The 24,872-nt window shown below is 38.5% G+C and overlaps 2 protein-coding genes across 3 annotated transcripts in view; both read right to left on the bottom strand.

The window, feature by feature from the left end:
- rabgap1 (RAB GTPase activating protein 1) overlaps window positions 1-24,872 on the bottom strand; it is a 68,020-nt gene that overhangs the window by 29,868 nt on the left and 13,280 nt on the right. For both annotated transcript variants that reach the window (XM_014983284.2, XM_014983285.2), the window contains 8 exons: window positions 21,540-21,700; window positions 20,103-20,213; window positions 18,807-18,873; window positions 18,597-18,699; window positions 18,216-18,385; window positions 16,988-17,156; window positions 16,149-16,242; window positions 14,126-14,276 (listed from right to left, as the gene is read on the bottom strand). In XM_014983284.2, the coding sequence (XP_014838770.1) occupies window positions 14,126-14,276; window positions 16,149-16,242; window positions 16,988-17,156; window positions 18,216-18,385; window positions 18,597-18,699; window positions 18,807-18,873; window positions 20,103-20,213; window positions 21,540-21,700 (1,026 nt within the window). The remainder of the gene's footprint in view (window positions 1-14,125; window positions 14,277-16,148; window positions 16,243-16,987; window positions 17,157-18,215; window positions 18,386-18,596; window positions 18,700-18,806; window positions 18,874-20,102; window positions 20,214-21,539; window positions 21,701-24,872) is intronic.
- LOC106915592 (putative G protein-coupled receptor 21) lies at window positions 995-14,115 on the bottom strand. Its single transcript, XM_014983288.2, has one exon. It carries the CDS (start codon window positions 6,287-6,289, stop codon window positions 5,060-5,062), a length of 1,230 nt encoding a protein of 409 aa, XP_014838774.1. The 5' UTR covers window positions 6,290-14,115; the 3' UTR covers window positions 995-5,059.

Genomic DNA, 24,872 nt, shown 5'->3' with positions numbered 1-24,872 from the left:
ATAGTTAGAAGAGTGATAGCTGTAATACAGGATAAGCAGCTGGTTTGATAGCAAGGAAGTACACCAATAAAAGCTAATCAACCCCCGTGGGTCAGATGCTGTTACAGAAAAGAGACCGACAAAAAAGGAAACAAGAAAACTCCCAAGCAAGTGACGTCCTGGAACAAAACATGGTGTTCTAGCAAAATTACAACCTCTTCAACAGAAGTCAGCCATAAATAGGAAAGCTGTAGCCTTTGCATTTAATTGCGTGTCAAAAAGAAGGAAAATAAAAATCACAGAGCTGAGCTTCTATGAGAACGCTGAGCAGCAAGAACTCCTTTGTTTATGTCCTCGATTTTCTCTGACTCGACACAAAAGCCGGCATGTCATTTTGTTTTCCTTTCTCTGCTCCTAAAGAACCCTGCTGAGACATCAAAATGGCATGGCGTGACATTTATCAGGCCTGCTACAAGCTGAGGATCCAAACCCCAAATAACCCTGAGTGCCAACGTTTTTACTTCTTTATGAGAAAACCTTTGAATTAAAGAGACATTTGTAATGGTCCTAGCATCGCTTTTACTGCCATAAGGGTTGATTAGTTATCCTTTACACAATAATCTGTTATCAGCAGATGGATAAAGCTTAGCACTAGTAGCCTGATGAAATTTTAATGGTTTAGCTCATGCCCTTCATTTTCTGGTATTTGGAGGAAGCTTCCCTGCTGCCCCGATACAACTCATGTAAAAGAAGAGAAAGTCAAACCATATATGCTTTTATATATACTTACTACTTATTTATCTAGAAAATTCAGTAAAAAAAAAATTTAATGGAACAAATGTCATGAATTACTCAGTTCCCAACGAGATAAGCTAGAAACCATTTGCTTTTATCTCAAGATAGAAAAGATGACAAAATGTCCTGCTTATTTACTTATTCTGACACTTGTCTGCATTTAAAAATAGGCTGCATCCAAACCTTCGACTGAATCGTTTCAAAAATAATTTGAGAACCCTTCGATAAAATCATATTTATTTGCTTTCCAAAGACAAACAACGTCTATTATTTACAAAACCATATTGCATACAGAGCGTCATGTAATCAGAAGTCTCACTCACATTCATCAACAGCATAAATAAACATGTTTCAACTTTTAAACATTATCCCAACATTCACAGTCTAAACAAAAGCAGATGTCGTTCCGAAAACGTAGCAACAAATTAAACACCCCTCGTGTTTGAAATATGCCATGTTTTGTCTGTGCTCAACAAGGTGATTTTGAAGTCTCAAACTCACAAGGTCTCACTGTACACAGAATTTACTATTAGCAAAAAAAATAAAATAAAAATAAAAAAATCAACGGGGTGAATCTCCTGTCTGGAATGTTAAATTGGCAGTCTGTTCTTGTCTGTTGTGAAACAGCTATTTATATATCCTAACTGTTTATTTTTTTATAAGTTTGAATTTGAGATTATTGTGTTGGTTCATTAGACAACAATGGTTTAAGATGCACAAAAAGACCTTTCAATACCTGAAAAAGATTCTGTAGATTTAAACTTTAATATTACATGGGAGTTTTTGACCCAAGCTGCTCCATTTGGACACATTTCCACAACAGATAAAAATTATGGGTTGTCTCAGTCCGAGTACTGCTGATCCACTTAAAACGGTATGCCAACTCTGGAATATGCCAGAAGAGGTAAAAAAAAAAAAAAAAAAAAAAAGGCAGCAAGTGCAATTCTGCTAGATAAGATGCAAGCATTTTTAGTTAAAATTAAAAAGAAAATAATTTAATTAAGTATTCTGGAAATACAACAGAGACACTGTTTGTGCAAGTCAGTCCTGTTTGAATTGGTTTGATTATAATCCATAAGTATAAAATTTGTTTAAAAAAATGTCTTGTTTCAATCATTGTTCTTACTACTTTTTTTTGCATCACGAGCTCTCCGAGCTCTAAACATGCCTAATTTTTGAGGGCATGGAAATTTCCTCCCAGCCATCAATGTCATTCCCGTGAGAACGTGTAGGTTGATTGTTTTCCCCACAGGAAGAAGGGAATGAGTGTATGTGACCAACGGGGAGCACTTTTAGGCATCATGGATTGTCTTCAAACATGTATTGTTTTAAAGGGACTGTAAAATAAGCGGCTATTGTACTGAATCTTTCCAAACTAAAATGGTACAAAATGACTACGTTTGAAGCAGAAACACCATAAAACCTACACTTCAATAGGAAAAAACATAAGACAAAACTAGTTATGTAGGCGGCACAACATTTTTTTTTTTTTTTTTTTAACTTCTGAGAACAAACTGAGCTGGGTAATTTAAAACAAATAAACAAAAATCAACTATACAAATGTTCTCTGATAAACATTCAATCTGATATTTTCTGTAAACAGGAAAATATTAAGATAGTAGCACAGAAGATGATACAAACCGGTACAGGTGTACTATTTCTGGAATGCTTTACAAATAAAAACCACTAATTATTTCAGACATCTACCAGGTACAACAACAAATGAGACTAATAGAGACCAAAAAACATTAAACAGTCAGAGTCTAGCCAATGGTCGAGTCGGTGCCTACCTGCACACATTCGTTGTCTCCACTGTGCTTCAATCACACAGAAACACGAGTTCAAGACAGAAAATAAACACTTTGAAGGGTTCATCTACAAGTTTTTTCTTTCTGAAGTTGAAGCAAAAAAAAAAAAAAAATGGTGACAACTGCTTTAAATACCTGAAGCAACACTAACACTTTAACTTCGTTAGCTACCAAAAGAGTAAAACTAAACTTTGCCTCTGAAGCTGAATCATTTAAAAACAGTCACATGCCTTTTATTTTAGCCCTCACTTGCTGTTAAAGAAAAACACTTTTTCCCAACAGTTGACTTATTGTTACTAGTTTTTTTTTTTTTAAATAAAGGCAACTTTATATCACAATATGCTTGGAAACAGTCTTAGACACATGCACACAAGGCATCACTGACGCGACACAGTGCAGTAGACAGTGGTTAACATTTCTGTGTAAAAACAGTCATATTGCAGATATTACACTTAGGGACAAAACTGGACCTTCTTTGGCACATTACAGTAGACGAGATATAAAGCTAAGGAATGTTTACTTTAACAAGAGTCTTGAAAGCTCAAAACACATAACTTGACAAGTGGAAATGAACAATTAAGCTCATTTAAATGTTTTTTTTCCTGCAATTTGTTTATACTAATGCAAAGAAAGGACAGTACTAACATGCTCACAAATCTTCAAGTCTCACACCAATCCTCGAGTGGTTTTGCATACTTTCACAATCACATAGGTCCATATTTTCTGGAGATGCTTGCTCTATTCCAAATCAAATAAGGTACATGTATCTAACAGTAGATGCATGCTAATCTAAAAGCAAAAGAAATGTAGCATTCAAATTTGGTTTTTGAATTAACTGCAAATATTTAATTGAGGTTAGGCTTTAAATACAAAACTTAAAGTAAACCACAGATTGCACGAACATATGGATGTAACTTGATAGAAAATATAGCCTTATTCTTAATACATTTGTCTTTTTCTGTTCAGACCTACAAAATACTTTTACAGCCAGTGTTGGAACCCTGCTATATATCTGAATAAAAAGAAATCTGTAAGTTTAACCCCAAAAAATCTGCAAAGAGGATATGGAAAAAATATGCTATCTTTGTTTTGCAAGCATATTATAATACATAAGCAAATTAAGGTGCAACAGAACTGGTAAAAAAAAAAAAGCTAATTTCATGGGAGAGGTGCCACAACCAAATAAATAAGTAGCTAAACACAGATGCATGCTAAATTAAACAGGAAACTAACTGCTTAAATAAACACATAACTAATATATTAATTACAATTTTAATTTGAAATAAAAATTGTAAATTTATATTAATTTTATACTTAAGTATGTAATACTTATTTTAAAAAAATCAATCACTGTGATGTAGTCAGTCATAAAATAGTCACTGGAGATCATTGAGGACATTGGATTGGATTAATGCACAGCAAACTACTGACCAATCACTACGTAGCAGAATTAGCCACCACTCAATGACATTATGTCTATAAGGGTTAAAAATTGAACAAACAAATGAATAAATAATGAAATATTTACTATTAGAATTTTTTTCAGTAATTGATTATTTAATGAAAACGTTTTATTATTTAGTGTTAGAACTGTTCACTGTTTGATTTTAACATTGTGGACTGTAGCATAAAATATCAGCATACTATTTAGAGATTTTGACAATATCATCAGCTAATTAATTAAAGAGTTATTTTATTTTATTAATGATTTATATTTTTGATTGCGACTCTTTTAGCATCAATACTACTGAACCTACGTTTGATTTTTGGCAGTTGAGGACTCGTACACCACAGCTTGGTCCTTTTAACAAATAACAGGTGCGCAGTGCAAACCCACATTTTCAACAGACAGTTTAACATCAATAAATAACATTTATTTAAAGATCAGTTTGAATCTGCCTGCTCTTTACAGACAGTCTCATTAAATCACATCATCTCCTTGAACTGACATCCTTTTTTTTTTTTTTTCCCCCCCGTTTTTAAGTGAAACGCGACAAATTGTGTTCATGTTGCTCCAAACAAAGCTCGTAAAACTTTTCATGAGAACTTTCTGCTTCTAGCATCATTTGGTTGTTTGGACGAAATCAAGTATTCAGTTCCAAAAACAGCATCAGCAGATAAACATTATGTCCAACGTTTAAAGAATTTACTCCCACTGAGAGGACATAGAGACCTTCTTCTTGGTCATACCAGAACCCTTCATCTGTCAGCCTCCTGTCCATATGAACTTGTGTTCACGTCATCAAACGAAACACCTTGAAAGGCTAATGTGGACTCTTTTTTTTGTTTCAAATTACGATGCTTTTCATTCTTATTTTCTACCTTTGCTGGCTTGTCAAGGCAGAGTTAGAAAAAGCACGATCAGAACAATACCTTCTTGCATCTCTTAAAAGCAGATTTTAAAAGATTTGAAGAGCTGAAGCTTCATTTCAGCTCCAATGACATTTTAAGCATCTGTGTTTTCCTCCCCATTTGAACTACACGTGACATGTTGTGCCAACTCTCATGTCTCCATTGTCATATCCACACCACTGCTTTGTGCATCCCTTTTCGACCGAGCCAACAAACGCCTTTTTGGTTTTCCCGACTCCGAAGCCATCGCTGCCGCGCCGCAGACAGAAGGAGCAGAGGCGTTTCAGGCCCTTTCTAAATGCCGAGTTGGAAAGGCTGTAAATGAGACAGTTGCAGAAGCTGTTGCTGATAGCCAACCATGTGGTAAGAAACGAGGCTGCAGGGTGGTGGTATATTCCTCCGCTCTCCAACAGGAAGTACAGGATGTAGGGCAACCAGAGGATGTAGAACACACTCGTTATGCGAAACAATACCATAGCGTATCGCTTGTCGGGGTAAGTAGACTGCTGATACTGAGGCTGGTGGTGCTGGGTCTTCTGTGATTGGGACAACTGGGGAAGCTGCTCTTGCTCTACTGTGGTGCAGTCTTTCAAGACTGCTCCAGCAGTCAGTCCGGGACCCTGGTGCTGCTGTGGTCTGTAGCGAGCGTGGCGCTCACTGATCTCCCGCGTGTGCTGTCTGCAGATCTTAAAGATGTTGGCGTATGTAAAGCAGATTGTGAGAGCAGCTGGGGCGTAGAGCAGAGCGACGATGAAGGTTGTGAAAGCCGGACTAGTCCTCCACTCGACCGCACACCACTCGACCACGTCTCCGTGATAGCCAGGCTTCCCCCACCCAAGAAAAGATGGGAGGAACACCAAAGCAGAGTAGAACCATATCAGAGCGATGCAGCAGCGCACCCGACAGGGAGTGACCAGAGACGAATAAGTCAGAGGCCGTGTGATGGCGATGTAACGGTCTACGCTCACGCACGCGAGGGACACCATTGAAACGGACTTCAAAACTGAAACCATGTACCCAAACACCTGGCAGGTCAGTTTGGGATCCAATCCCTGCAGATGGTGAAGCAGAGACAGGGAGGGGAAGAGGCAGCTGACCCCCACTAGCAGGTCTGCATATGCCATAGTCTGAATAAAAGCACTGGTGGTGTGCTGGCTGAGCAGAGGGGCACAGTGAAACACGAATATCACCACCAAGTTCCCACAGATAATAAGGATGGTGAGGAGGAGGATGATGGATACCTCAAGGAGGCATGTGCTAAAAATTTGGGAATAGCCAATTTCAAGTAAGCAGAAGGGAGTGGATAAATTTGAGTCCAGCGAGCTTTGGTTCAGGGAATCCAGGGAGGAATTCATGATCTCAGGCAGTAAAACACATAAGGGGAGGGGGCCCTTAAAGGGTACGATAAATCCAAAAAGCCACTATTACGCCTGGTAGCCCGGCTGTTTTTATCAGCAGTTTGGTTTCAGTCCAAACAAAGACCCCCATGCTCCATTTCAAACACAGGAAGGATTGGAAAGGCAGATAAAGGTGTCAGAAAGTTCCCTGGTGTTGTCCTCAGAGCTGGCACGGTTACAGTACTAGTAAGGTAAAAACCTTCGTCTGGAGGTTCCCAGGTAAAGGCACAGAGGAAGAAAACTGCCAGGAATGTGAGTCTTATGAATATATTGATGTCCTCAATGTCAGATGCAAATCCAGAAATCTCAGACTGCAGCTCCTATCAATTTGTAGTCCATCGCGTCACTGATAAAGCCTCCGGAGAAAAGTCATTGTTTAAAGAACTGCATATTGTGGGGATGATTAAGCATAATCTGTCCTTCAAACCACTTTCCCCAATTTTCTGTTTCTTCTTCTCCTCTTCTTTCACCAGGCTTCCCTCTGCACTTATTTGAGTGTCAGCTTCTCTTTGGTCCTTCACTGTAAGATCCCAGCAGAATACTGTACGCTGGTACAAAGTCACCAGAGTGTAGTGTTACAGGAGTCAAAAACCAGTCCTCACAAAGGTGGAGTAAAACACACCTGCAGGTTTATTTCCCGCCTTTAGAGCAGCAACTTCGTCTGGAGTTGAAATGTTAAAGGCAGGCATACCGATGCTGGGAGAACCCCTCTGTGTTCATTTGTCCTGCTCTGCCGTCTCTCTCACACTCTGTCTCCCTCCTTCTGCCTCTGTCTACAGAAACAGCAGCACTGAGGCCCCTCCCAGTCTCAGTGCCTCCAACCAATCATTGTCCACAAAAACACGAGACCGTTTCCTTCCCCCAACCTCTCACATTTACTTTTTTTTTTTTTTTAAATGTGCAAATTTATCTAATAATCACGTCGAGATTGAATCAGTCGCACGGCGCCAAAATTAGTAACAATCAGTGCAGTTTGGAACTTGGGAAATCATCATTTAGGTTGAAGGGTGGGAAAAAGAGCAGGAATTCTATCTGTGTGAATGCTGCTGATATTTTTTTTAATTTATCTCATCAAGGACAAACTTAATTTTTAAAATATCAGTATTCAGTAAAGTCTTATTCATATGCACCAAGGCCAGTTGCTAGAATGAAATAGTACACTAAAAGGACAGTTTAAAATTTAAAATCAAAGAGTAAAAGTAATTGGCTCTCAAGTTTTTCCCCCAAAATCCCAATGCTCCAACAACTCTAGCATAGCTTTTAGATTTTGATAATTATGACAGATTTAAAATGTGGGCAAATTTATCTGCATGACAGAGCACGGTTGTAATACAAAATATTGCCTCCAAAGTGTTTTCTGCAATTACAATGTTGCACATAATACATACGGCAAGACTGCTTGTTAATAATATACATGTCCAGTTGGACAGCCTTTCATTGTCATTTAAATACCTGAACCAAAAAGGGAAATACAGTAAAGAATATGGGGAGTAATAACAATTGATATTAACATCACAATAGTCAACAATAAAATGGTAGTAGCAGTTTAATGATGCATAGTTCAAGTACATAAAAAAGCTAAAGTTTGGCATCTTTATACTTATCCAAAAAGAAAATCTGAGATTGTTTTTTTAAGCATCAGGGGCTTTTTTGCAGACTCAAAAACAACAAAAGCCTCTCAAGTCGAATAATGTGACTGTGATAGTGTTCAAAAAACAAAGGGCCAAATGCTTCAGGCATTCTGCTGAGAACTCATGATTCCAAGTGCAACATCATGTGGTAATGATAGGCTCAAACAATAAGGAATTATAAGCATTCGTTGTGAATCCATTATAGCTCAAAAGATGCCCTCATAATGTTTCACAAATAATAATAGTACTTAGAACACAAAGTTGTTTGCCATTAAAAAAAAAAAAATCAACAAAATGGTGCACAGTCACATAAAGAGAACTATTAAAACATCTGCATCTGTAGCAAGACTTGAAGCCACTAAAGCGACTCATAGAAACAGAGATGTTTTTGTGGATTTACAGAAGCAAATAAGAAATTATATTAGCTTTGTCATTCCAAAGTCCGGTAATTCTGTAAATTTGCTTTAATCTGAAACCAACAAGGTTACATTTTAAAACATGGAACACAAAAGAAACACAAAAGTAGTGGGAGTAAAACAGAAAGATGTACAGATCAGCTTTTTCTGGCCAATAATAACTTACTTTTTTCTTTGATGACTAATTCTGACTTTAATCGATAGTCATTTTTTCCCTTCAGAGGAACATGTGATACAGCTAAAGGTAGCATTTTCAACTTAAGCAAAAAATGTAAGTATTTAAGAAATTATTCTCATTTGTGTGTCAGACCATATTTGTTTAACCCTAGTTTGTTTTATTAAGATATATTTTACATTGTATTCAGTTTTAACATATTTAAGAGATTTTTTTTTTTCTTTTTGTATCAAACAACCGAATAACAATTAGACATGACCAAGGTCAAATCAGCCTGTTACAATCTGTGACGAATTCATCTGTATATGTGCTCAGGAAAATAGCATGTAGAGAAAAAAGGTCAAGGTAGGCAAACTTTTAAAATTATTACTATAATGTAACGATTTGTCTCTAATTTTATGGAAGATCCTGCTCCTGTCAAAAATCAACCTCACCAACAGAGCATAATCTAATTATTTCATCCCGCCTTTCTCAACGCTGTCAACAGCAAGTTTTCTTTTTTAATCACATGAGCAAATCCGCAGCTTTGTCTAGACTCTAATGAACATTTGTGAGCATAATTGCTCACATTATTCTGGCTCACATGATGGGGCAGATTACACTGAATTACTCAAAATCCAAAATTAGCAAATTCGGTGGGTATTAATTACTGTCAGATGTAGCACAGCACTTTGTGTCCCATCTTTGATGATTTTCTGAAGACTGCAAAATTTGTCTCGTGCAAGGAAATTTCGGGCAGCGTGATGGAGGCTCAGACACCCACACAGTCTTGAACACACACACATACGCACGCCTGCACCTTTCTCCCCAACAATCCAGACACTCTCCCCCTGCTTTCACGCACCTCCTCAGTGCACTACACGAGGAGCTAAAAATAGATGACAGTAGGACTAAAGGGCTGGAAGAAGGGAAGGGAAGGAATGGGAGAGATGTGGATGAGAGTCAAAACAAGCAGCCTATCAAGAAAAAGGAGGACTTGCAGAAGTTTGGGACAAAAATAACAGTGATAAGCAGAGAGTCGTGAAGCAGAGGGGAAAAGTAAATATGATGACGTGTCCCTTTGTCATTAAGTCAAGCACAAGTCAGCCCTGGTCACTGTGTGAACTATGCTACTTTACGTAACATGTCCAGGAGCTGACACAGGTAGAAGACACACAGTTACTTTAACCAACAGCGCAGCGCAAAGTGAAAGAATAAAGTGTAAAGAATAAATCCAATTTCTGCATAAATAAGCACAAATAATCAGTAATCTGCAAGGACTTGAACAGTGAGTGGCTTTTCATTACTGCTACAGTTAGGTTAATGAGCAAAACACTGTTGTCCAGGTAACCTGCTCACCATTAAGCAAATAAGGCAGCTGTTACTCATGTAGCCAAGATTTAACCACCGAACAACTGTGCAATTAATTACTGCACAGACCTAATGTGCATTAATAAAAGATGTAGCATGTAGTCATATATGGAGATGAATTCAAATGTCAACAGGACCAGCACAAAATAAGCTGAGAAACTGTGAGGCTTAACTCTCTTCATCCCAAACTGGATTTGCTTTATTTCATGTCGGAAACATTTTTTTTTTCTTAAAAAAACAAAAACAAAACAAAAAAAAACTGAATTTATTTAATTTGACCAGTTTGTGTGCACAGTGCAGACGATTTTCTGTATTATATGTAGCATAAGATTGCCGGTAGTTTATTCTTAATATAGTAAACTAACAAAAGCTGACCAGGTCATTTTGTCACTGTTACACTCGAATCAGGGCCAGAATGAAGTGCGGGAGTTTGGGAAAGTAGAACACGAGGCGCACAAAAGAAAAGCAGCTGCTTGGACATTTTCTAAACTTTTCTGTTATCTTCTGTCAAAGCAGGAAACACAGATCCTAGTGAGTGTGTCTCCTGGCTGATGCAAATATCTTGAATGCTTAAGAGCTTCTGTAATGAATTCCTGTCCAGCGGTGGATATTTACTGTTATTGATGTCAAAATTAAAGTTGAGATTCCATTCGTACCATTCATGCCAAGGGGATAACATGATTTCTGTAATTTTAGCTGAATAAAACTCTCATACAACTGACTTTCCCTACTGATCCGTGTTCATCTAAGAATAAACAGATATCAAGAACAGGGTTTCCCCCAGTGTATTATAAGCCTGGCGGCCCGCCATGCTTTACTATCCCCGCCGCCAGGCTAAGCCTTGCTTATTTACATTTCTAGGGAAAAAAAATTTAATCGTTTTTTTATCATTTTTCTTTTTAAAGCCGAGCTGCAAACGTCTCTTTTGCTCTTAGCATTTCACTAGCAGAGCAGATTTATAGGGATATACCCCAGCGGGATCGCGCGTGCCTCCTTTCACTCAAACTGGACACAGGCTGACCTGTATGGATATTCACATAAACCTACTGTGAGGAATTATAATCCTTTGGAGAACTCTAGGTAAGAGTTTAAAACTTGCCGCGTTAGCTCTGGTTGCGCAGCTCAATGTGAACTGCAGGAATAACATGTAGCGGATTCAGAGATGCGAGTTGTGGAGCGGTGAGAATGTTTGTTGCGTATCTCTGAGTAGTGCAGCGGATTACCTCATCATGCAGGGCCGGTCCAAGGCTGTGTGAGGGCTGGAGCAGAATCTGACTTAGGGGCCCCTTTTGTTGCTAAAATCATCAGCACCTCTAACAGCTTCTGTGTTAGATTTAGTGAAATATGGGAGAAGGGAATAGTTTAATTGGCCAGCCTAGAAAGCAATAAGTTATCATCGCAGTTTACTAATTTGTATTTGTAAATTCAAAGATTAAACTCACAGCATCAGATTGTTGCTATGGTAACAAAATAATCTAACTATGAATATTGTTCTTTGAAGTTTTACAAAGTAAACTTGAAAGCTCCTTAAAATCCATCCATCCATTTTCTTTACACCCTTAGTGGGGTCGGGAGGGGTGCTGGTGCCTATCTCCAGCTAACGTTCCGGGTGAGAGGCGGGGTCACCCTGGACAGGTCGCCACTCTGTCGCAGGGCAACAGAGAGACAAACAACCATGCACACACACACTCACACCTAGGGACAATTTAGAGAAACCAATTGACCTGACAGTCATGTTTTTGGACTGTGCCTAAACAATTGAATAAAATTTAACAGCATTGATAATCTCAATAAATCTCAATGTTACATTTATGTATCAGTGGTCTGTTTTAAATTATTAGCATTCATGGGGCCCTTGAAGCCCTTGGGGGCCTGATGGAGCCACTGACTTAATTTGGATTAAACAGAAGTGCAAATTTGTTGTTTTTAGGCTTGTTGTGTGTTTAAATAGCATTTCACTGGAGATGTTTCCCCGTAACATATAATTACACAGTAATACTTTAATATTTCCTGTCAACTTAACATCTTTTAATACAAAACACTAGGGCTGAAACGATTCCTCGAATGGTTCGAGTACCTCGATTACTAAAATTCCTCGAGGAAAATTTACCTGCCTCGAAGCTTCGTTAATTTATGTTTTATTAGTTAGCGCACCGTGTTCCGGCCGGGACTTCATTTGCGTTGCGCGGAGCTCTCACTTCCGCCTCTGAGTTGTTGACAAAAGCTAAGTCTCAGCGGCATAAAGTCCAATCTTCAAGATTGGCCCGTGGGGATTTTATTGATTGATGATAATGCCCGACTTTTTATCGTTTTTGGGGAACCAATAAGCATCCTTAAAATGACTGGGGAATGCCTGGAGTACGGCAGCATTTCTCCTCCGGGGCTGCTGGTTGAAAGCGAACGGCGGGAAGAGCGCTGAGGTGAGCGGATAGACGGAACAGGGCGGGCGGCTGAGTAGCTGATGCTTACCGTGTAAATGTAGCTTTACCGACGAACCGCACAATAAATTTCATATCCCGGTCTGAAGAAACGGGTGGCGGAGCGCATCGTACATGGCTGGTAGATGAGTTTCTGAGTGTGACCAGTGAAGGTGTCGTAAATATCCCCCGGTCTAACGGTTCGTCAGTCCGCTGGTCTATTTCCTCCCCTCCACCCCATCTTACGTTCGTTCATTCGCCCTCTCCTCCCACTCCAGGCGGCATTTCCCGTATTTTCAAACCCAAAGCGTGACAGGTTAGGTGGCAAGGTGAGTTTAATTAATCTTTTAAACTCACTGAAGATGAATACATAAACTAAAAGCTGGATTGTAGACATTTTTATAAGCATATTTGTGAGCCTGCCTCTTTGTTATTAAATTCAATATAATTTCAGATTTTTCTATAACTTTTCTTCTGGTTAACTTAGAAAGTGAGCTATTATTGTTACAGGTTAGTTTTCTAAACTACAAAAAAGCAACTGTTAGGGATGCTCCAGTATGAAAAATTGGACTGATATTGATATCTGATAGTAACACCGGTATTATGCCAGATTTACCAATATTTCATTTTATAATTTTTTTATCCGATTACTCGATTAATCGTAAGAATAATCGATAGATTACTCGATTACTAAAATATTCGTTTACAACAGCCCTACAAAACACGGTGGACTGACTCGGTGGACCGACTCGACGCCCCGACCACAGGGCTTAGCAAGTTTTCTGGGGGGAACCCTGAAGAACAAGAAAACATGAGGCTTCACGTACAGACGGTGATGAGAAAAGATCTTAAGACCAATTGAGGTAAAGGAAATGAGAAAGCAGAAAGGCAAACGTGTTACCTCCTGGGAGCCAGATTGCTTTTACATAAGAACAATAACCACAAAACAATGACTTTAAACCAAGGAGGTAACGATCTAAGATCAGATCGCATCCAAACCAATTACAGAGTAGCACAAGTGTAGTTTTTTGTCAGGCATTTTTCTTTATCACAGGTGTCTATAAGTGTTAAGTGGCACTGTACATACCGCTGACACTTTTGTTCTATTTCAAGTGCAAAAAAGCATAATTTGAATAATAAAAAAGCATAGCACTTTTATAACACAGTTATCTGATAGCCTTATCTTGAGAAAAACGGCTGTGACCATCACAAGTTTAAAAGCACATGCGAGACAAAAAATCTTATGAAACATGGCCACTGGTGAACCCCCGAGGTGCGCTCCAAAAGAACCACAAATAAATGCGGACGGTTGCTACGGAGAACAACAGTAACAATGTTTTAAAGGAGAAAAACAACAAAAAAAACAAACAAACCTGCCTTAGTTAAACAAAAAAATGTGCTGGAAGTCAAAGGACAAACCTCTGACTCATGTGGCTCCAACTTGGCTATCAGGTGTTGGAAAAGCAAGCTTGTTCTTTTTCAGAACCAGTTAAGAACCACCATTAGGGCCAACCCCAGTGGGGAAAAAAAAACGTTAAATATTCTTTCTTCTCTATTTAGTCAACCGTTTATATTTCAACATGTACTTTTTTTGTCATTTCAATCCTCAATAAGTTCTGTACGCATGGAGCAATGTCCTAACACAAAACCGTAGCGAAATGTAGCCTTCTGGGATGTAATCGCAATCACAAATTTGAACTGATACTAAGGAGAACATTTGTATGCGTTTTGAAACGGTTTCCACACAAAAAAGCACCACAGATATAGATTTGAAATTCATTAGAAATTCTTCTGTGTGGCCTCACCTTTGTGATGAGAGTTCGGTATTCTTCTACCAGGTGGTCATTGTTGTGGCAGCCTGCCAGGAGCTGCCACACCTCCCCACGGAGTGCCTCAGGGATGCCGCTCCGCACCAACGCCGGCAGCTGCCTTGGACGCACAGATAGGTTCATGTGCCTAGATGAGATGGAGGCAAACAGAAGTGCAATTTAATGTTAATCACCACTCCCTATGCGTTTCCTTTTCTTACCTGTGTCGTCATTTTAGTAAAGTTTGGCAAAATTCTTTATTTTTTTGCTGCCGTTTGAGCTCAAAAGACTGTTTTCCATAGTCATCAAGAGTTGAGTTGTATTTTCACTGATAGTTTATGAGACCGAGATTAGAGGATGAGGGCTCCTCATTTAACGCAAGACGAATAAAAAAATGATTTACATGCCGATGCTCCCACATTCCACAAGAGGAAGAAATCAATCATAGATAAAAACGCTATTATTTTACAATAAAAATACAATGAATCTAGTTCTGAATATTTAACTTGTGTCTGTAATTTATCCACCCTGTCGGGATAACCGTGCTGTATTTCACCACCGGCGGTTTTTGGCAACAGCAGTAAAAATAACAGAGTAAAAAGCAAAAAGTCATCAAATACAAAATTTAATGTTATGTTGGTTGTTTTGTTTGTTTTTTTCTTTTAAAACACATTTAAGCTTTCTGTGCACTTAGAAGCCACTTTTCTTTAAGTCTAACATGTCAGAATAAGCGACTAATATAATTATTCAGAGATATAGTGTTTTGTCAAAAGCATTAATTCACCTCACCTATTTCTGGTGGGTTTTTTTTGCCACATTTACATGTTTCAGATCAAAAACATTTCTAATTATTAAGGGAAAATAGCTTTCCACATAAGCCTAGTCTACTAAAAAAGTAACTTCCCGTTCTCCTGTACCGATTTGATTGAGATGTGCTCTGACCTTAAACGCTCCGTTCATTCTCAAACAACCCTACCCATCTGGCAGAAGAAAAAATAGGAAGAAGAAGAGTGTGCTAAAATTCCTCCACGACAAAATAAAATTCTCGCCACCATGTTGTCGCATACGCTTGACGGAAGTTGTTGCCACCAATAGAGGCACAAGAAGTTACTTGGTTTGAGGGGTAAACACTTGTTTACATAGAGCCGGGTTGATCCGGATAGCTTAGCGACGCCTCAATAGACGGAATCACCATTTAAAAAGTCATTTTGCATGTTTTCAGCTTATGCTTATAGGTTGTTTAATGATCTAAACCAATGGAGCGTGGCAAAACTAAGCAAAAAAAACAGAAATCAGCAAAGAAGCAAATGCTCTCTCTCTGATAATGTTCTTACTCTTACCCATCTTTTATAATTTATTTAAATCTATTCACAGTTTTTATGTGCTTATTTGTTCCAAGGGTCATGTTGCATAACTCCGTGGTATTTTCTGCAGACACAGCGAAGGTGATTTTTATTTGAGCGTGCCCAGGCATGTGATGCAATCACTGCCAGGTTTGGTCCTCGGGGAACAACAACTTTAAAGGTCTTTTTGTGATTTGCTGGAGTGCTTTGACCTCACATTGCAGGAACACAGTCTCTTTATTTACTCACACACACAAAAAAAAAGTCACCAAAAGGGTTAGAGCGATATCTTATGATTCCTTTTCTTGTATTTGAGAACAAAAAAAACAAAAACCTACAGAGCATCATGTTTTCTTTTGCTGCCCTTAAAAGACATACATCTACATTCATAATAAACAAGAAATATAACTTATCTTTTCTTCAAAACGAGAACTGTCAGAACTGCAAATGGATATGCTTTTATTGAGTTACATCTAGTTAAACCGCTGTTTTTATTTTTTACGGAGTTGATCACAAGTTTCTTGTTAAAATTATGCTAAGTGGTGAGGGAAACCATCCTAATACGCTGTAATAAGCAAGCGATGACCTTTAGAACAGATGCAACCCGACCTGCATGTATTCAATGCACCAACATCCAGAGTCAAAGAACAAAATTAGTAGGGGGAACAAATCCGCACCATTTGGACAACAAGTCTCCCCAGGTTTCAAGGATCTTCTCTGCACACTCCTTTGAAACGTCACCAGACCCACTGAGTAGCGGCTCGTCGTTATCTGGACACAAAGCAAGGCAAACAGGAAGCAAAAATCCTCGGTTAGCCGTTCAGCACACTCTTGCTTTATTAGTGCATGTCAAATCAGATGAACATAAAACAAGATGGTGAGATAATTAGCCCGAAAAAGGAGTTTAATTTTACCAAATAAACTGAATCTACAATAAAGAAGAATCTGATGTAATGACTGAATTTTCCCCGCGAGGTTCAATAAAGCAACATTGTGCATACTATTATTATTTTTATGGCTACAGTTCATGTAAAAAGCAACTGATGGAAAAGAAAAAAGAAAAGAAAAAACATAAAGTCACAGTTGTGTTAATAGGTAAAAAATGAACCAATCTACAGCAAATTATGTAATTTTGCAACCTTTGTCAGCTCTTACAGTCAAGCAAAAAATCCCTGACTAAAACATGTCTGCTGGTTATGTACCCAGGACGAAGCAGAACAAACAGTTCTCTAGGAAAAAGTGCACAATTTCAACTCCACTAGACTGCATGGCTAAATTTGGTGCTGCCCCACAGGAACGGATTTTCATTCTTATGTGAAGTTCTGTATAAATCAGATAACAAATGCTTAAATAACCCATTTAAGTTGTGTGATGTAAGTTTTATTAATTTCAAGAGGCTCAACAGCACCACTATTTATTTTTTCTGGGGTCTGGACAGCCTCCAGTGTTCATGTGTAAACTAATTTATAGCTCCCTCTTGTTTTGAGTTGGCTGCAGCAGAAAGACGGTTGATCACCTTCCTCTTCGTCATCCTCCGGCGGTGAAGGAGCCATGGTCCCGGGCCCAGATGGGAGGATGCTTGGACTCGCTGTGGTTTTCCTCTTCTCTCTCTCCGTTTCACTTTCCAAACTCACCACCTCATAAAGTGTGTCAGAGGAAGGACTCTTTCGTTCTTTTCGCTCCATCTGAGAAGAGAAGACGTCTGATAAACTGTGGGAAATCAAAATGAGTTACAGTAAGGGGGCTTGCTTCTGCTTTACAACTTTGTAACGCGTCTCGGGGAAGACTGAGTCAGTGAAGTATGTTGTTCACTAATGTTCTCTAGCAAACCTCCTGGGCCTTCATGCAACAGCTGGACTTGCGTTGATATTAAATTATACAAAAAAAAAATGTTAACACTCTAATTATCTGACAAGATAACTTGTGCTGACTTTTCCAGAAGCCCCTATTTAAAACCAATACATCAGAATTATTGAAGTGCGTTTCTGGCAACAGCAGTTGTTATCCACAGCAGACAACTAACATGGTGTTTTTACTCGCCATGAATAACCATAAATTAGTGCTAGTCAGAAAAGAGGACTTCCATCCTCTCAATTTGTGCAAACTCTATTTTGTGAACCTGTGTGTTTAATTATTTACACAACAAATGGAGGTAAAAAGTGGCGCACCACCATTGATCTTCCCGTCAGAAATATGCTGAAAATTAAGAGTATTGATTCCAAAAATATAGAGAAATTAATTTAATGGAAAAAAAAAAAATAAGATTCCTTTCTTTAAATTCACTGGTCTTGCTTCCTCTCTAATCAGCCATACTCAAGTAATCAGTATTTCTATCAACTGAAGCTATTTGAAGCTTACTTATCATAATTTGAAAAATTCAAAACTACCCTATTAAAAATGGCTGCATGAGGGCCATCCCGGTAACTTGCTTATGACTGTGATTGAAGCGACAAAAACATTTTTTCCTTCGTTTTTTGGTTTTAAACAACATCAAATTCTTCATGCAGTAGATTTTTGTTAATAGTCATATCAGGGAATTTTAACTCAAATAAATCAGTTAAGTCAGCTTAGCTCAGTTTGGTCAGAACAACTTAAATAAAAAGCGACATACATACACTAATATTCATGAAATAAAAATAAAAATAAGTAAAAAAAAAAAAAAATAGAGGTGTCAAAGTGACCATCTGAAACCCACTTTGCCAGAACAATGTTGTCAGAGCCGATGTCTGGTTATGGAGACAAACCTGTCGTAGTTTAAGGTAGAAGGTCTCAGTGTAGCTACGCTTGCTAAAGGGCCAGAACAGCCTGTCGTTTGGGGAACACACTCGAACCCTCGTCTCCAGCAGAAAGCGGACCGGTTCCTCCACCTCTGTAATCACCAGATCTACTGCAGTCGTCATGTACATGAATTTATCTGAAATTTAAAAAAAAAAAAAAAAAAAAAAAAGATTAAATATCACACACTCCAACTGGAGAGAAGTCGTCTGTCTATTCACATATTTCACAAACTGGAATAGAAATATGACTGAATTTCCAACTGAGTACATAGCAAATATAAACCTTGTTATAAGTTTGAGAACAATTCAGTCTTATCTGAACCTTGAGAGAGCATTTTTGGCTCTTACCTTTGGGCGTTTCCTCATTCACAGCCTGAAACTGAGGCGTGTTGGGGTTCCAGCTTCCTGTGATGATGTAAGACTTCCCATCTGAGCTCTTTCCCATTGACTCCTGTTGGGCACACAAGTTGGAGCAAGTTGGCAAATAACACACAGAAACACAACACGTACAATACACAAGCAAAAAAAAATAAAAAATAAACAACAATAGTCACCCACCAAGTCCAGCAGGTGCATGTCGCTGTTTTTCACATTTCTCCCCGGGCTGAGCAGGAGTCCAAAACACCTGGAGAATAATAAACACGCATGTGCGGATGGGAGATAGAGAAGTGTGCCATGATTAGGATTACATAAGGGGAAAAAAACTGAGGAAAAAAAAGAAACGAGGCAGAAAACCAGGCGTAAAACAATAACTCTTTCTATATAGAGCGAAAGTTTTGATACATTACATAAATGAGGAGAAATACTTTCCTGAACGGATGGTCTAACACAGTCCAGACCACGTTGAAGACTAAACACATTCTTTCAGTCCTCACTTTCTCTGACATTATGAAACAATAACAACTCAAGCAGAAAATGGAAATCTGCTGGGAATGCCGAAATTTAACAGATTTATTAAAGCCTGAAAAATGAGAGGCTGTGAGTAAGAGCGGGCTAAACCACAGCTGCCCTGGGCTACTTAAACCCCGACGCAGAGACATGAAGACGTTCTGAGTCAATCAACTACAACTGAGAGATTGCTCTCTTATTAACATCTGGTTCAGGCTCAAGCAGGAGTCGGACCAAAAAGAGGAACATCCTCCTTTTTGGCAAACTATTCCTTTTGACTTCACTACACTTTTGCAGAACTTCCTTAATTTGGAGCTGGCTTAAAAGATTTACCTGAATCCTGCTGACATGGTAAGCGGAAGGGAAGCGATAGCTATCAGTTTAACATTCAGTCGATCACAACATTAAATTTCGATGTAACTCTCCCAGGGGTGTTGTGCAGCTCGATTCTCCTTATTTTTTTGTTCACTGCGAACAAAGAAAGTATGGCAGCTGCAGTTAAGGAACTATTTGAAAACAATAGCTGTCCCCACTGAGTCACAGGGGCTCCACAGAGTCTCTGTAATACTGCCGTTCCCTATTTACTTTTCTCAGTCAAACATTATGGGAAAATGTGAGGGCCTCAAACGAGAAAGGAAGCGCAAGGGGAATCGTAACGTTTCATGTTACATTACAATGATTCCTACACGTATACAACACCTTCCAACATTTTTTTTTTCACATTTTGTTAGTTGTAAACATATATGTCAGGGTATTTTGTTGGGATTTTATGTTATAAACAGAAATATGCCTCTATGTGGCAGGGAAATAATGTGAATCACGGTGGTGGCAGCATCATATTAGTTAAAAAGAAATATTTTGAAAACCAATCATCATTTTTTTTCTTTACTTGATAATTCTGCACAAATTATGCAAAAATGCACTACACGTGCATCTAACTGTGGATGTTTTGGTGGAGTGTTTTACCTCTCGATTGCCAGCTCCTTGTTGGAGGTCTGCTGAATGTAAATTACAATCTTCTTGTCCAGTCCAGCACGAAGCTTGAAGCTCTGTTTGTCCTTGTCTTTTGCCACAGCACTGAAAATGTATAAAATAAAAAAATTTAAAAAAAAGAAAATTCATGCTTATAAAAGTATGACATAGATTTAATTTTCTTAAGTATTATATTTAAAGAAACAAGTTGGATGTTAAATGTGAAACTGAAAAGCTGGACAGGTTGACGGAACTTGCACGTTTATAAAAAAGGGGGTCAAGTTTAGAACAGAGACATTAAATCAAAATCAAATTACACCACGAGCCACATTCGAACAGCCTCTGCTCATTGTCCTGCACAGTTTGTGGATCTGGATCGGCACCAGGTTTTTTTTTTTTGACAGAAACGGTAATCAACATTCTCCAAGCCCCACTGACATAAATTTCTGCGGAAATACCAAGGAAAGTCTAAAGTTTGAGTCAGCCAAGTTGAAACAATATCAGTCACTTTGAGCTATATGACAAGTATTTCAATAATGTGAATTCCAGGATGTAGTCCGATAACCAAAACACGCCCCCTTTTGAATAGCAACTCATAGAAATCTATTGACCAGAAGCTTTCAAACTGTGTCCCCCATTTTAACTTTATAAGAAAATATCTACCTCTTTAAGACTGAAAAGCCTGTTAGCAACACTATGCTACAGAGAAGTTTCCACACAACATTGTACATCACATTAGATCATTTACACAAGGAAAAAAAGCTCATAATACAGAAAAACTACCCTACATTCAAACTTCCTGTCTGAAGGACACTAATAATAATGAACTCAAAGCTAATGAGGAGGAAATGTGGAGCCTAAAAATAATTCTGTTTTTTTTTTGTTTGTTTGTTTTGCTTTGTTTTCTGTGTGACTCAATCATGTGGAGCAAGCTTTCTCGCAAACCCACGGACGTGACTCAGTATTACAGAAAAACAAAAATAAAATTAAAAATAGGTCAAAGCTGTGATGAGTGTAGATGTAGCAAAGGCAGGAACTTTCTGTTTTGCTTTCTTATCTGCGTCGCTAGGAAGAGCCTGAGTGTATGTTTCTCGTTTCTCTCAACAACTATTCTTCTATTCATTTTGAATCCAACACAAAGTGAAGGAATTATAAGATTTTTCCCATTTGTACATCAAAGCAAGTGTCTCTAATTTTTATCTAGTTTCTAAAAAGTAAATCAGTTGACACCTTCAAGGCCTGAACATGCTGGACTGCTTGGTTTTAACAGAATTAGAAGGTAGAAAATAGATTTTTTTTTTTTTCCATTATTTGAGCAGTAAATCAAGAGAATTAAAAAAAATCTGATTATGAGCTTCACCCAATTAACCGGTACATCTCTAAATTACACTGTGTGCAAGTACAAATCAAGAATCTTGAATGTGAGTTTACCTAAAAGTACCCTTGCCATCATCTTCCCTGATTTCCAGACTAACAGTGAAGGTGAACAAGTCGCTGTCAGGGGTGAGCGGGGCATTCTGCTGAGACGACAGCAGAGCCTTCTTAGCTGACCTCCGGAAGGCCGTGGCAAAGCTGTACAGTATCCGGCTCACCTGGAAGCAGAGGCGAACAACATGCAATCAACCATGGGAAAAGAAGGGAAAAGGAATACAATCAAATGCAATACATTTCTGACATACAATTTATTCAAAGTCTCTGTCTCAGTAGGATTTATTTATAATATCTATTAGGGGTTCTTGTAAAGTCATTAAGAAACTACAGCTCAGGTTTTTTTTTCTTTTGCCGGTTTTAGAAAAGAAGAAAAAAACATGTTTTAATTTTCATCATAGCTTGTTAGACAACTCAGTACCTGGTGTCTGATGCTTGCAACAGATTTAAAGTATCATAGCAACATTCACATCCATCATTCCATGTTTGTCTGAAATCATGCAGCCCTGTTTTACAGCTTAAAAATGTAATTTAACAGTAAAATGTCATTAAAAATGTAATTTAACAGTAAAATGTCATTCTTAAAAAGATTACACAGTTCAAAATAAAGTGTGACTTGAGTTGGCGACAGCAAGAATATTAGAAATAAAGTGGATGAAAGTGCTTGAGCTTTTTACAATGTGGTTACTAAATGACCTATTATGCGTACACAGCATTGAAGCCACACTAGGGGGCTAAACAAAAGAAGAACTGAGCATAAGTTGTCATAAGACCATCTACTTTCCATGGAAAAGTGGCTGTGCTTATGAACGGACCAATGTGTTGCATGTGTTTGTCTAGCTCAGGGGTGTGGGGGTGTCGATTTAGCCTATCCAGTGGCTCTGAACGACTTCGACCAAAACTAATTTATTAAGTTGAAATTTTAATTGAACAAATTTTATATAAAATTAAGAAAGGCTTGTTTTAGTAGTTAATGTGAAAACATGCCAAGAGGTTAGCTTTTTTTTTTTTAAATTTCCTTTTAAGTCACTAGGCTGCAAAGTACGTGCTTTATTATTTAACCCTCCGGTGGTCGTAGCGTGATGCTCAGGAGGAACAAGGCAAAAGTCACAATCAGACAGCGGCGAAGCGGGGGGTTCTGGGGAAGGATTGCCCATCAGTTCCTGAAACCATTCAAAATAAAAACCTGTAAAAGCGCACGTGGGGTCAGTGAGACCCTGCCAGACCTTGTGGGGTCCAAGTGACCCTATCGCTTACAACTGCAGGAGGGTTAAAAGCACCAAATCATCTCCAAGTATAAAAATAACATAGCCTCACTCTCTTCAAAATGCTTTATTTTCATCGTCATAGGAGTTTAACATACTGTGCAGCCCGAGTTGAAAGGTTAAGTAACGAGCAAAAGCGGATGCACGATATATTGACGCCAACATTGGTGCCGGCCGATGTTGGTGTGCTTCCCTCATCTCGTCAACTGCTTCTGGAGGGGAAGGTGAGGAGGTTGGTCGTTTAACATAATTTTTTGGAGAAGAATTAGCCGGTCGAGGCATGGCCCCTTAACACTAAACAGACAAGTCTGGATTACGAGAAGCAGCAGAACGGGTTCTGGTAAATCTCCAAAATCAAAACTGGGTACAGGTAGAGCCTGCCAAGAAGGAAGTGATAATTTAGTCACATTCTCTAAATGTACCTTTCCCTCAGTGAGTCCTTTAACTTTAGATTATTACAGACAGATGTGCCTGTGTTAAAGAAGACCCCTCCATCCCGGCTTGAGGCTCACTTTAAAGCACTTTTTGATCATTTCTAAAAGTGGTAAACAACAAAGCTTTTGAGTACAGGGAGATGATGCGGTGCAACTGCTGTTACCAATGAATAACAAGACCTTTTTTTTGTTTATTTAGACCTGAGAATAAAGCAGTGTTTGTTTTGTCCCTGGTAAAGAGGAAGAACATTAGGGGACTGCAGAGGGGCTATTTCATAAGGCACCAAATGAGAATGGAAGTGAGTGTTGGGGGGGGTTAAGAAAGCTAAATGGAGGGGGGTCTTACCCATGTGTTGATAGAAAGAATAACATTTAACACAATAGAAGTGTTGTTCCCTGCTCAGCTTAATGTTCAAGTAACTGTTTCCAGATTTTATTGTTTTCAGATGGATTTCTTCTTCTGCAGCTTGAAGGAGCTTTTCCAGCACTCTCATTGTAAATGTATGCAGTCTGACATATACCAACTGGACATTTACCAATTCTCATATATGCCCCCACCCTCACTGAAAAAAATAAAAACTAAAGAAAGGAACTTGATTCCACTAAATAAACTATCTTCTCTTCTCTCTCTCTTTTTTTTTTTTACGGTTCTAATTTAGGAAGCCAAATGCAACAAAAACCAACGTGAGATTTAAACAAAGAGCTAACGCAGAAAGGGTTCGCCTCTATGATGTTTCCATAAGTTTTACACCAGGAACGTTTCTAATTTTAAGAAATTTTAAACATTTTAAAGTCTACAATCCATACAGGAAATATCAGACAAATTACCATTGAACTGTGAACATTTTTAGCGTTACATTAATTGGAGGACGCAATCTTGATAAGTATACTTAGGGAAATTTAAATAGGAGAATAAGTTTAAACTATTTTTCTGAAAAAAAAAAAAAAAAAGTCGTCAAACTGAGCAGATGTGTTCTGCAAAGCCTAATAAATACATCTATGCTGACAACCAGCAACAGCGAGCTGAGAAAGAGAAATCGCCGGGTGTGAGACACAGTGGGGCTCTCCATCAGGAAACCAGCAATTATTGGAAACAAGCTAAGGGGCCTGAGCCCACAAAGGAGGTGGTGTAAAGAACAGGGGAGTCGCATGCTTCATGCATGCACAGTGAGAAAATACACTTTTTTTTTTTCTTCTGAGCTCAGAAAATGTTTTAAACAGAAGAAAAGAGTGTGTATAGCTCAGGAGTTGGTTGAGAGGATGAAAAATTAAGGTGGGGCGAAATTAAAACTGAAAACGTGAAGAAAATGGAAGAACTGGGCCACAGAGAATTCAAGTTACTTAGAAAAACAAACTAATTGTTACAGAGAAATATCCTTGTTTGAATGTGTGAGTGTTAATTTGACTGTGCTAGTGCTCTTTAAGTGCTATGGTGTGAGCATATCTATTCTTGGTTGGTGTCTGAGGCTCTGGACAATGGGATGAAGTGGGACTATTAAAGCAGTGTCTGTCTGAAGGCTCTTAGTTACACTGAGTGCTTTCATGTGGGAGGAATCAGGTCACTGAACACGGCAGCTGTACTTTAACCCAATTTTTCAGTAAATCTGTTCGCTCTTATCAAATCTGTGGAGCCTTTT

This window comes from Poecilia mexicana, unplaced genomic scaffold, assembly GCF_051168715.1.
Source record: "Poecilia mexicana isolate PSO_F unplaced genomic scaffold, ASM5116871v1 scaffold_12, whole genome shotgun sequence".
Classification (NCBI taxonomy): Eukaryota; Metazoa; Chordata; class Actinopteri; order Cyprinodontiformes; family Poeciliidae; genus Poecilia; species Poecilia mexicana.
Note: the sequence above shows the minus strand (reverse complement) of the source record. Positions and strands in the feature narration are given on the sequence as shown.

Coding starts and splice junctions, on each gene's coding strand:
- LOC106915592 (XM_014983288.2), bottom strand. CDS start 6,289: ATGAATTCCTCCCTGGATTCCCTGAACCAAAGCTCGCTGGACTCAAAT.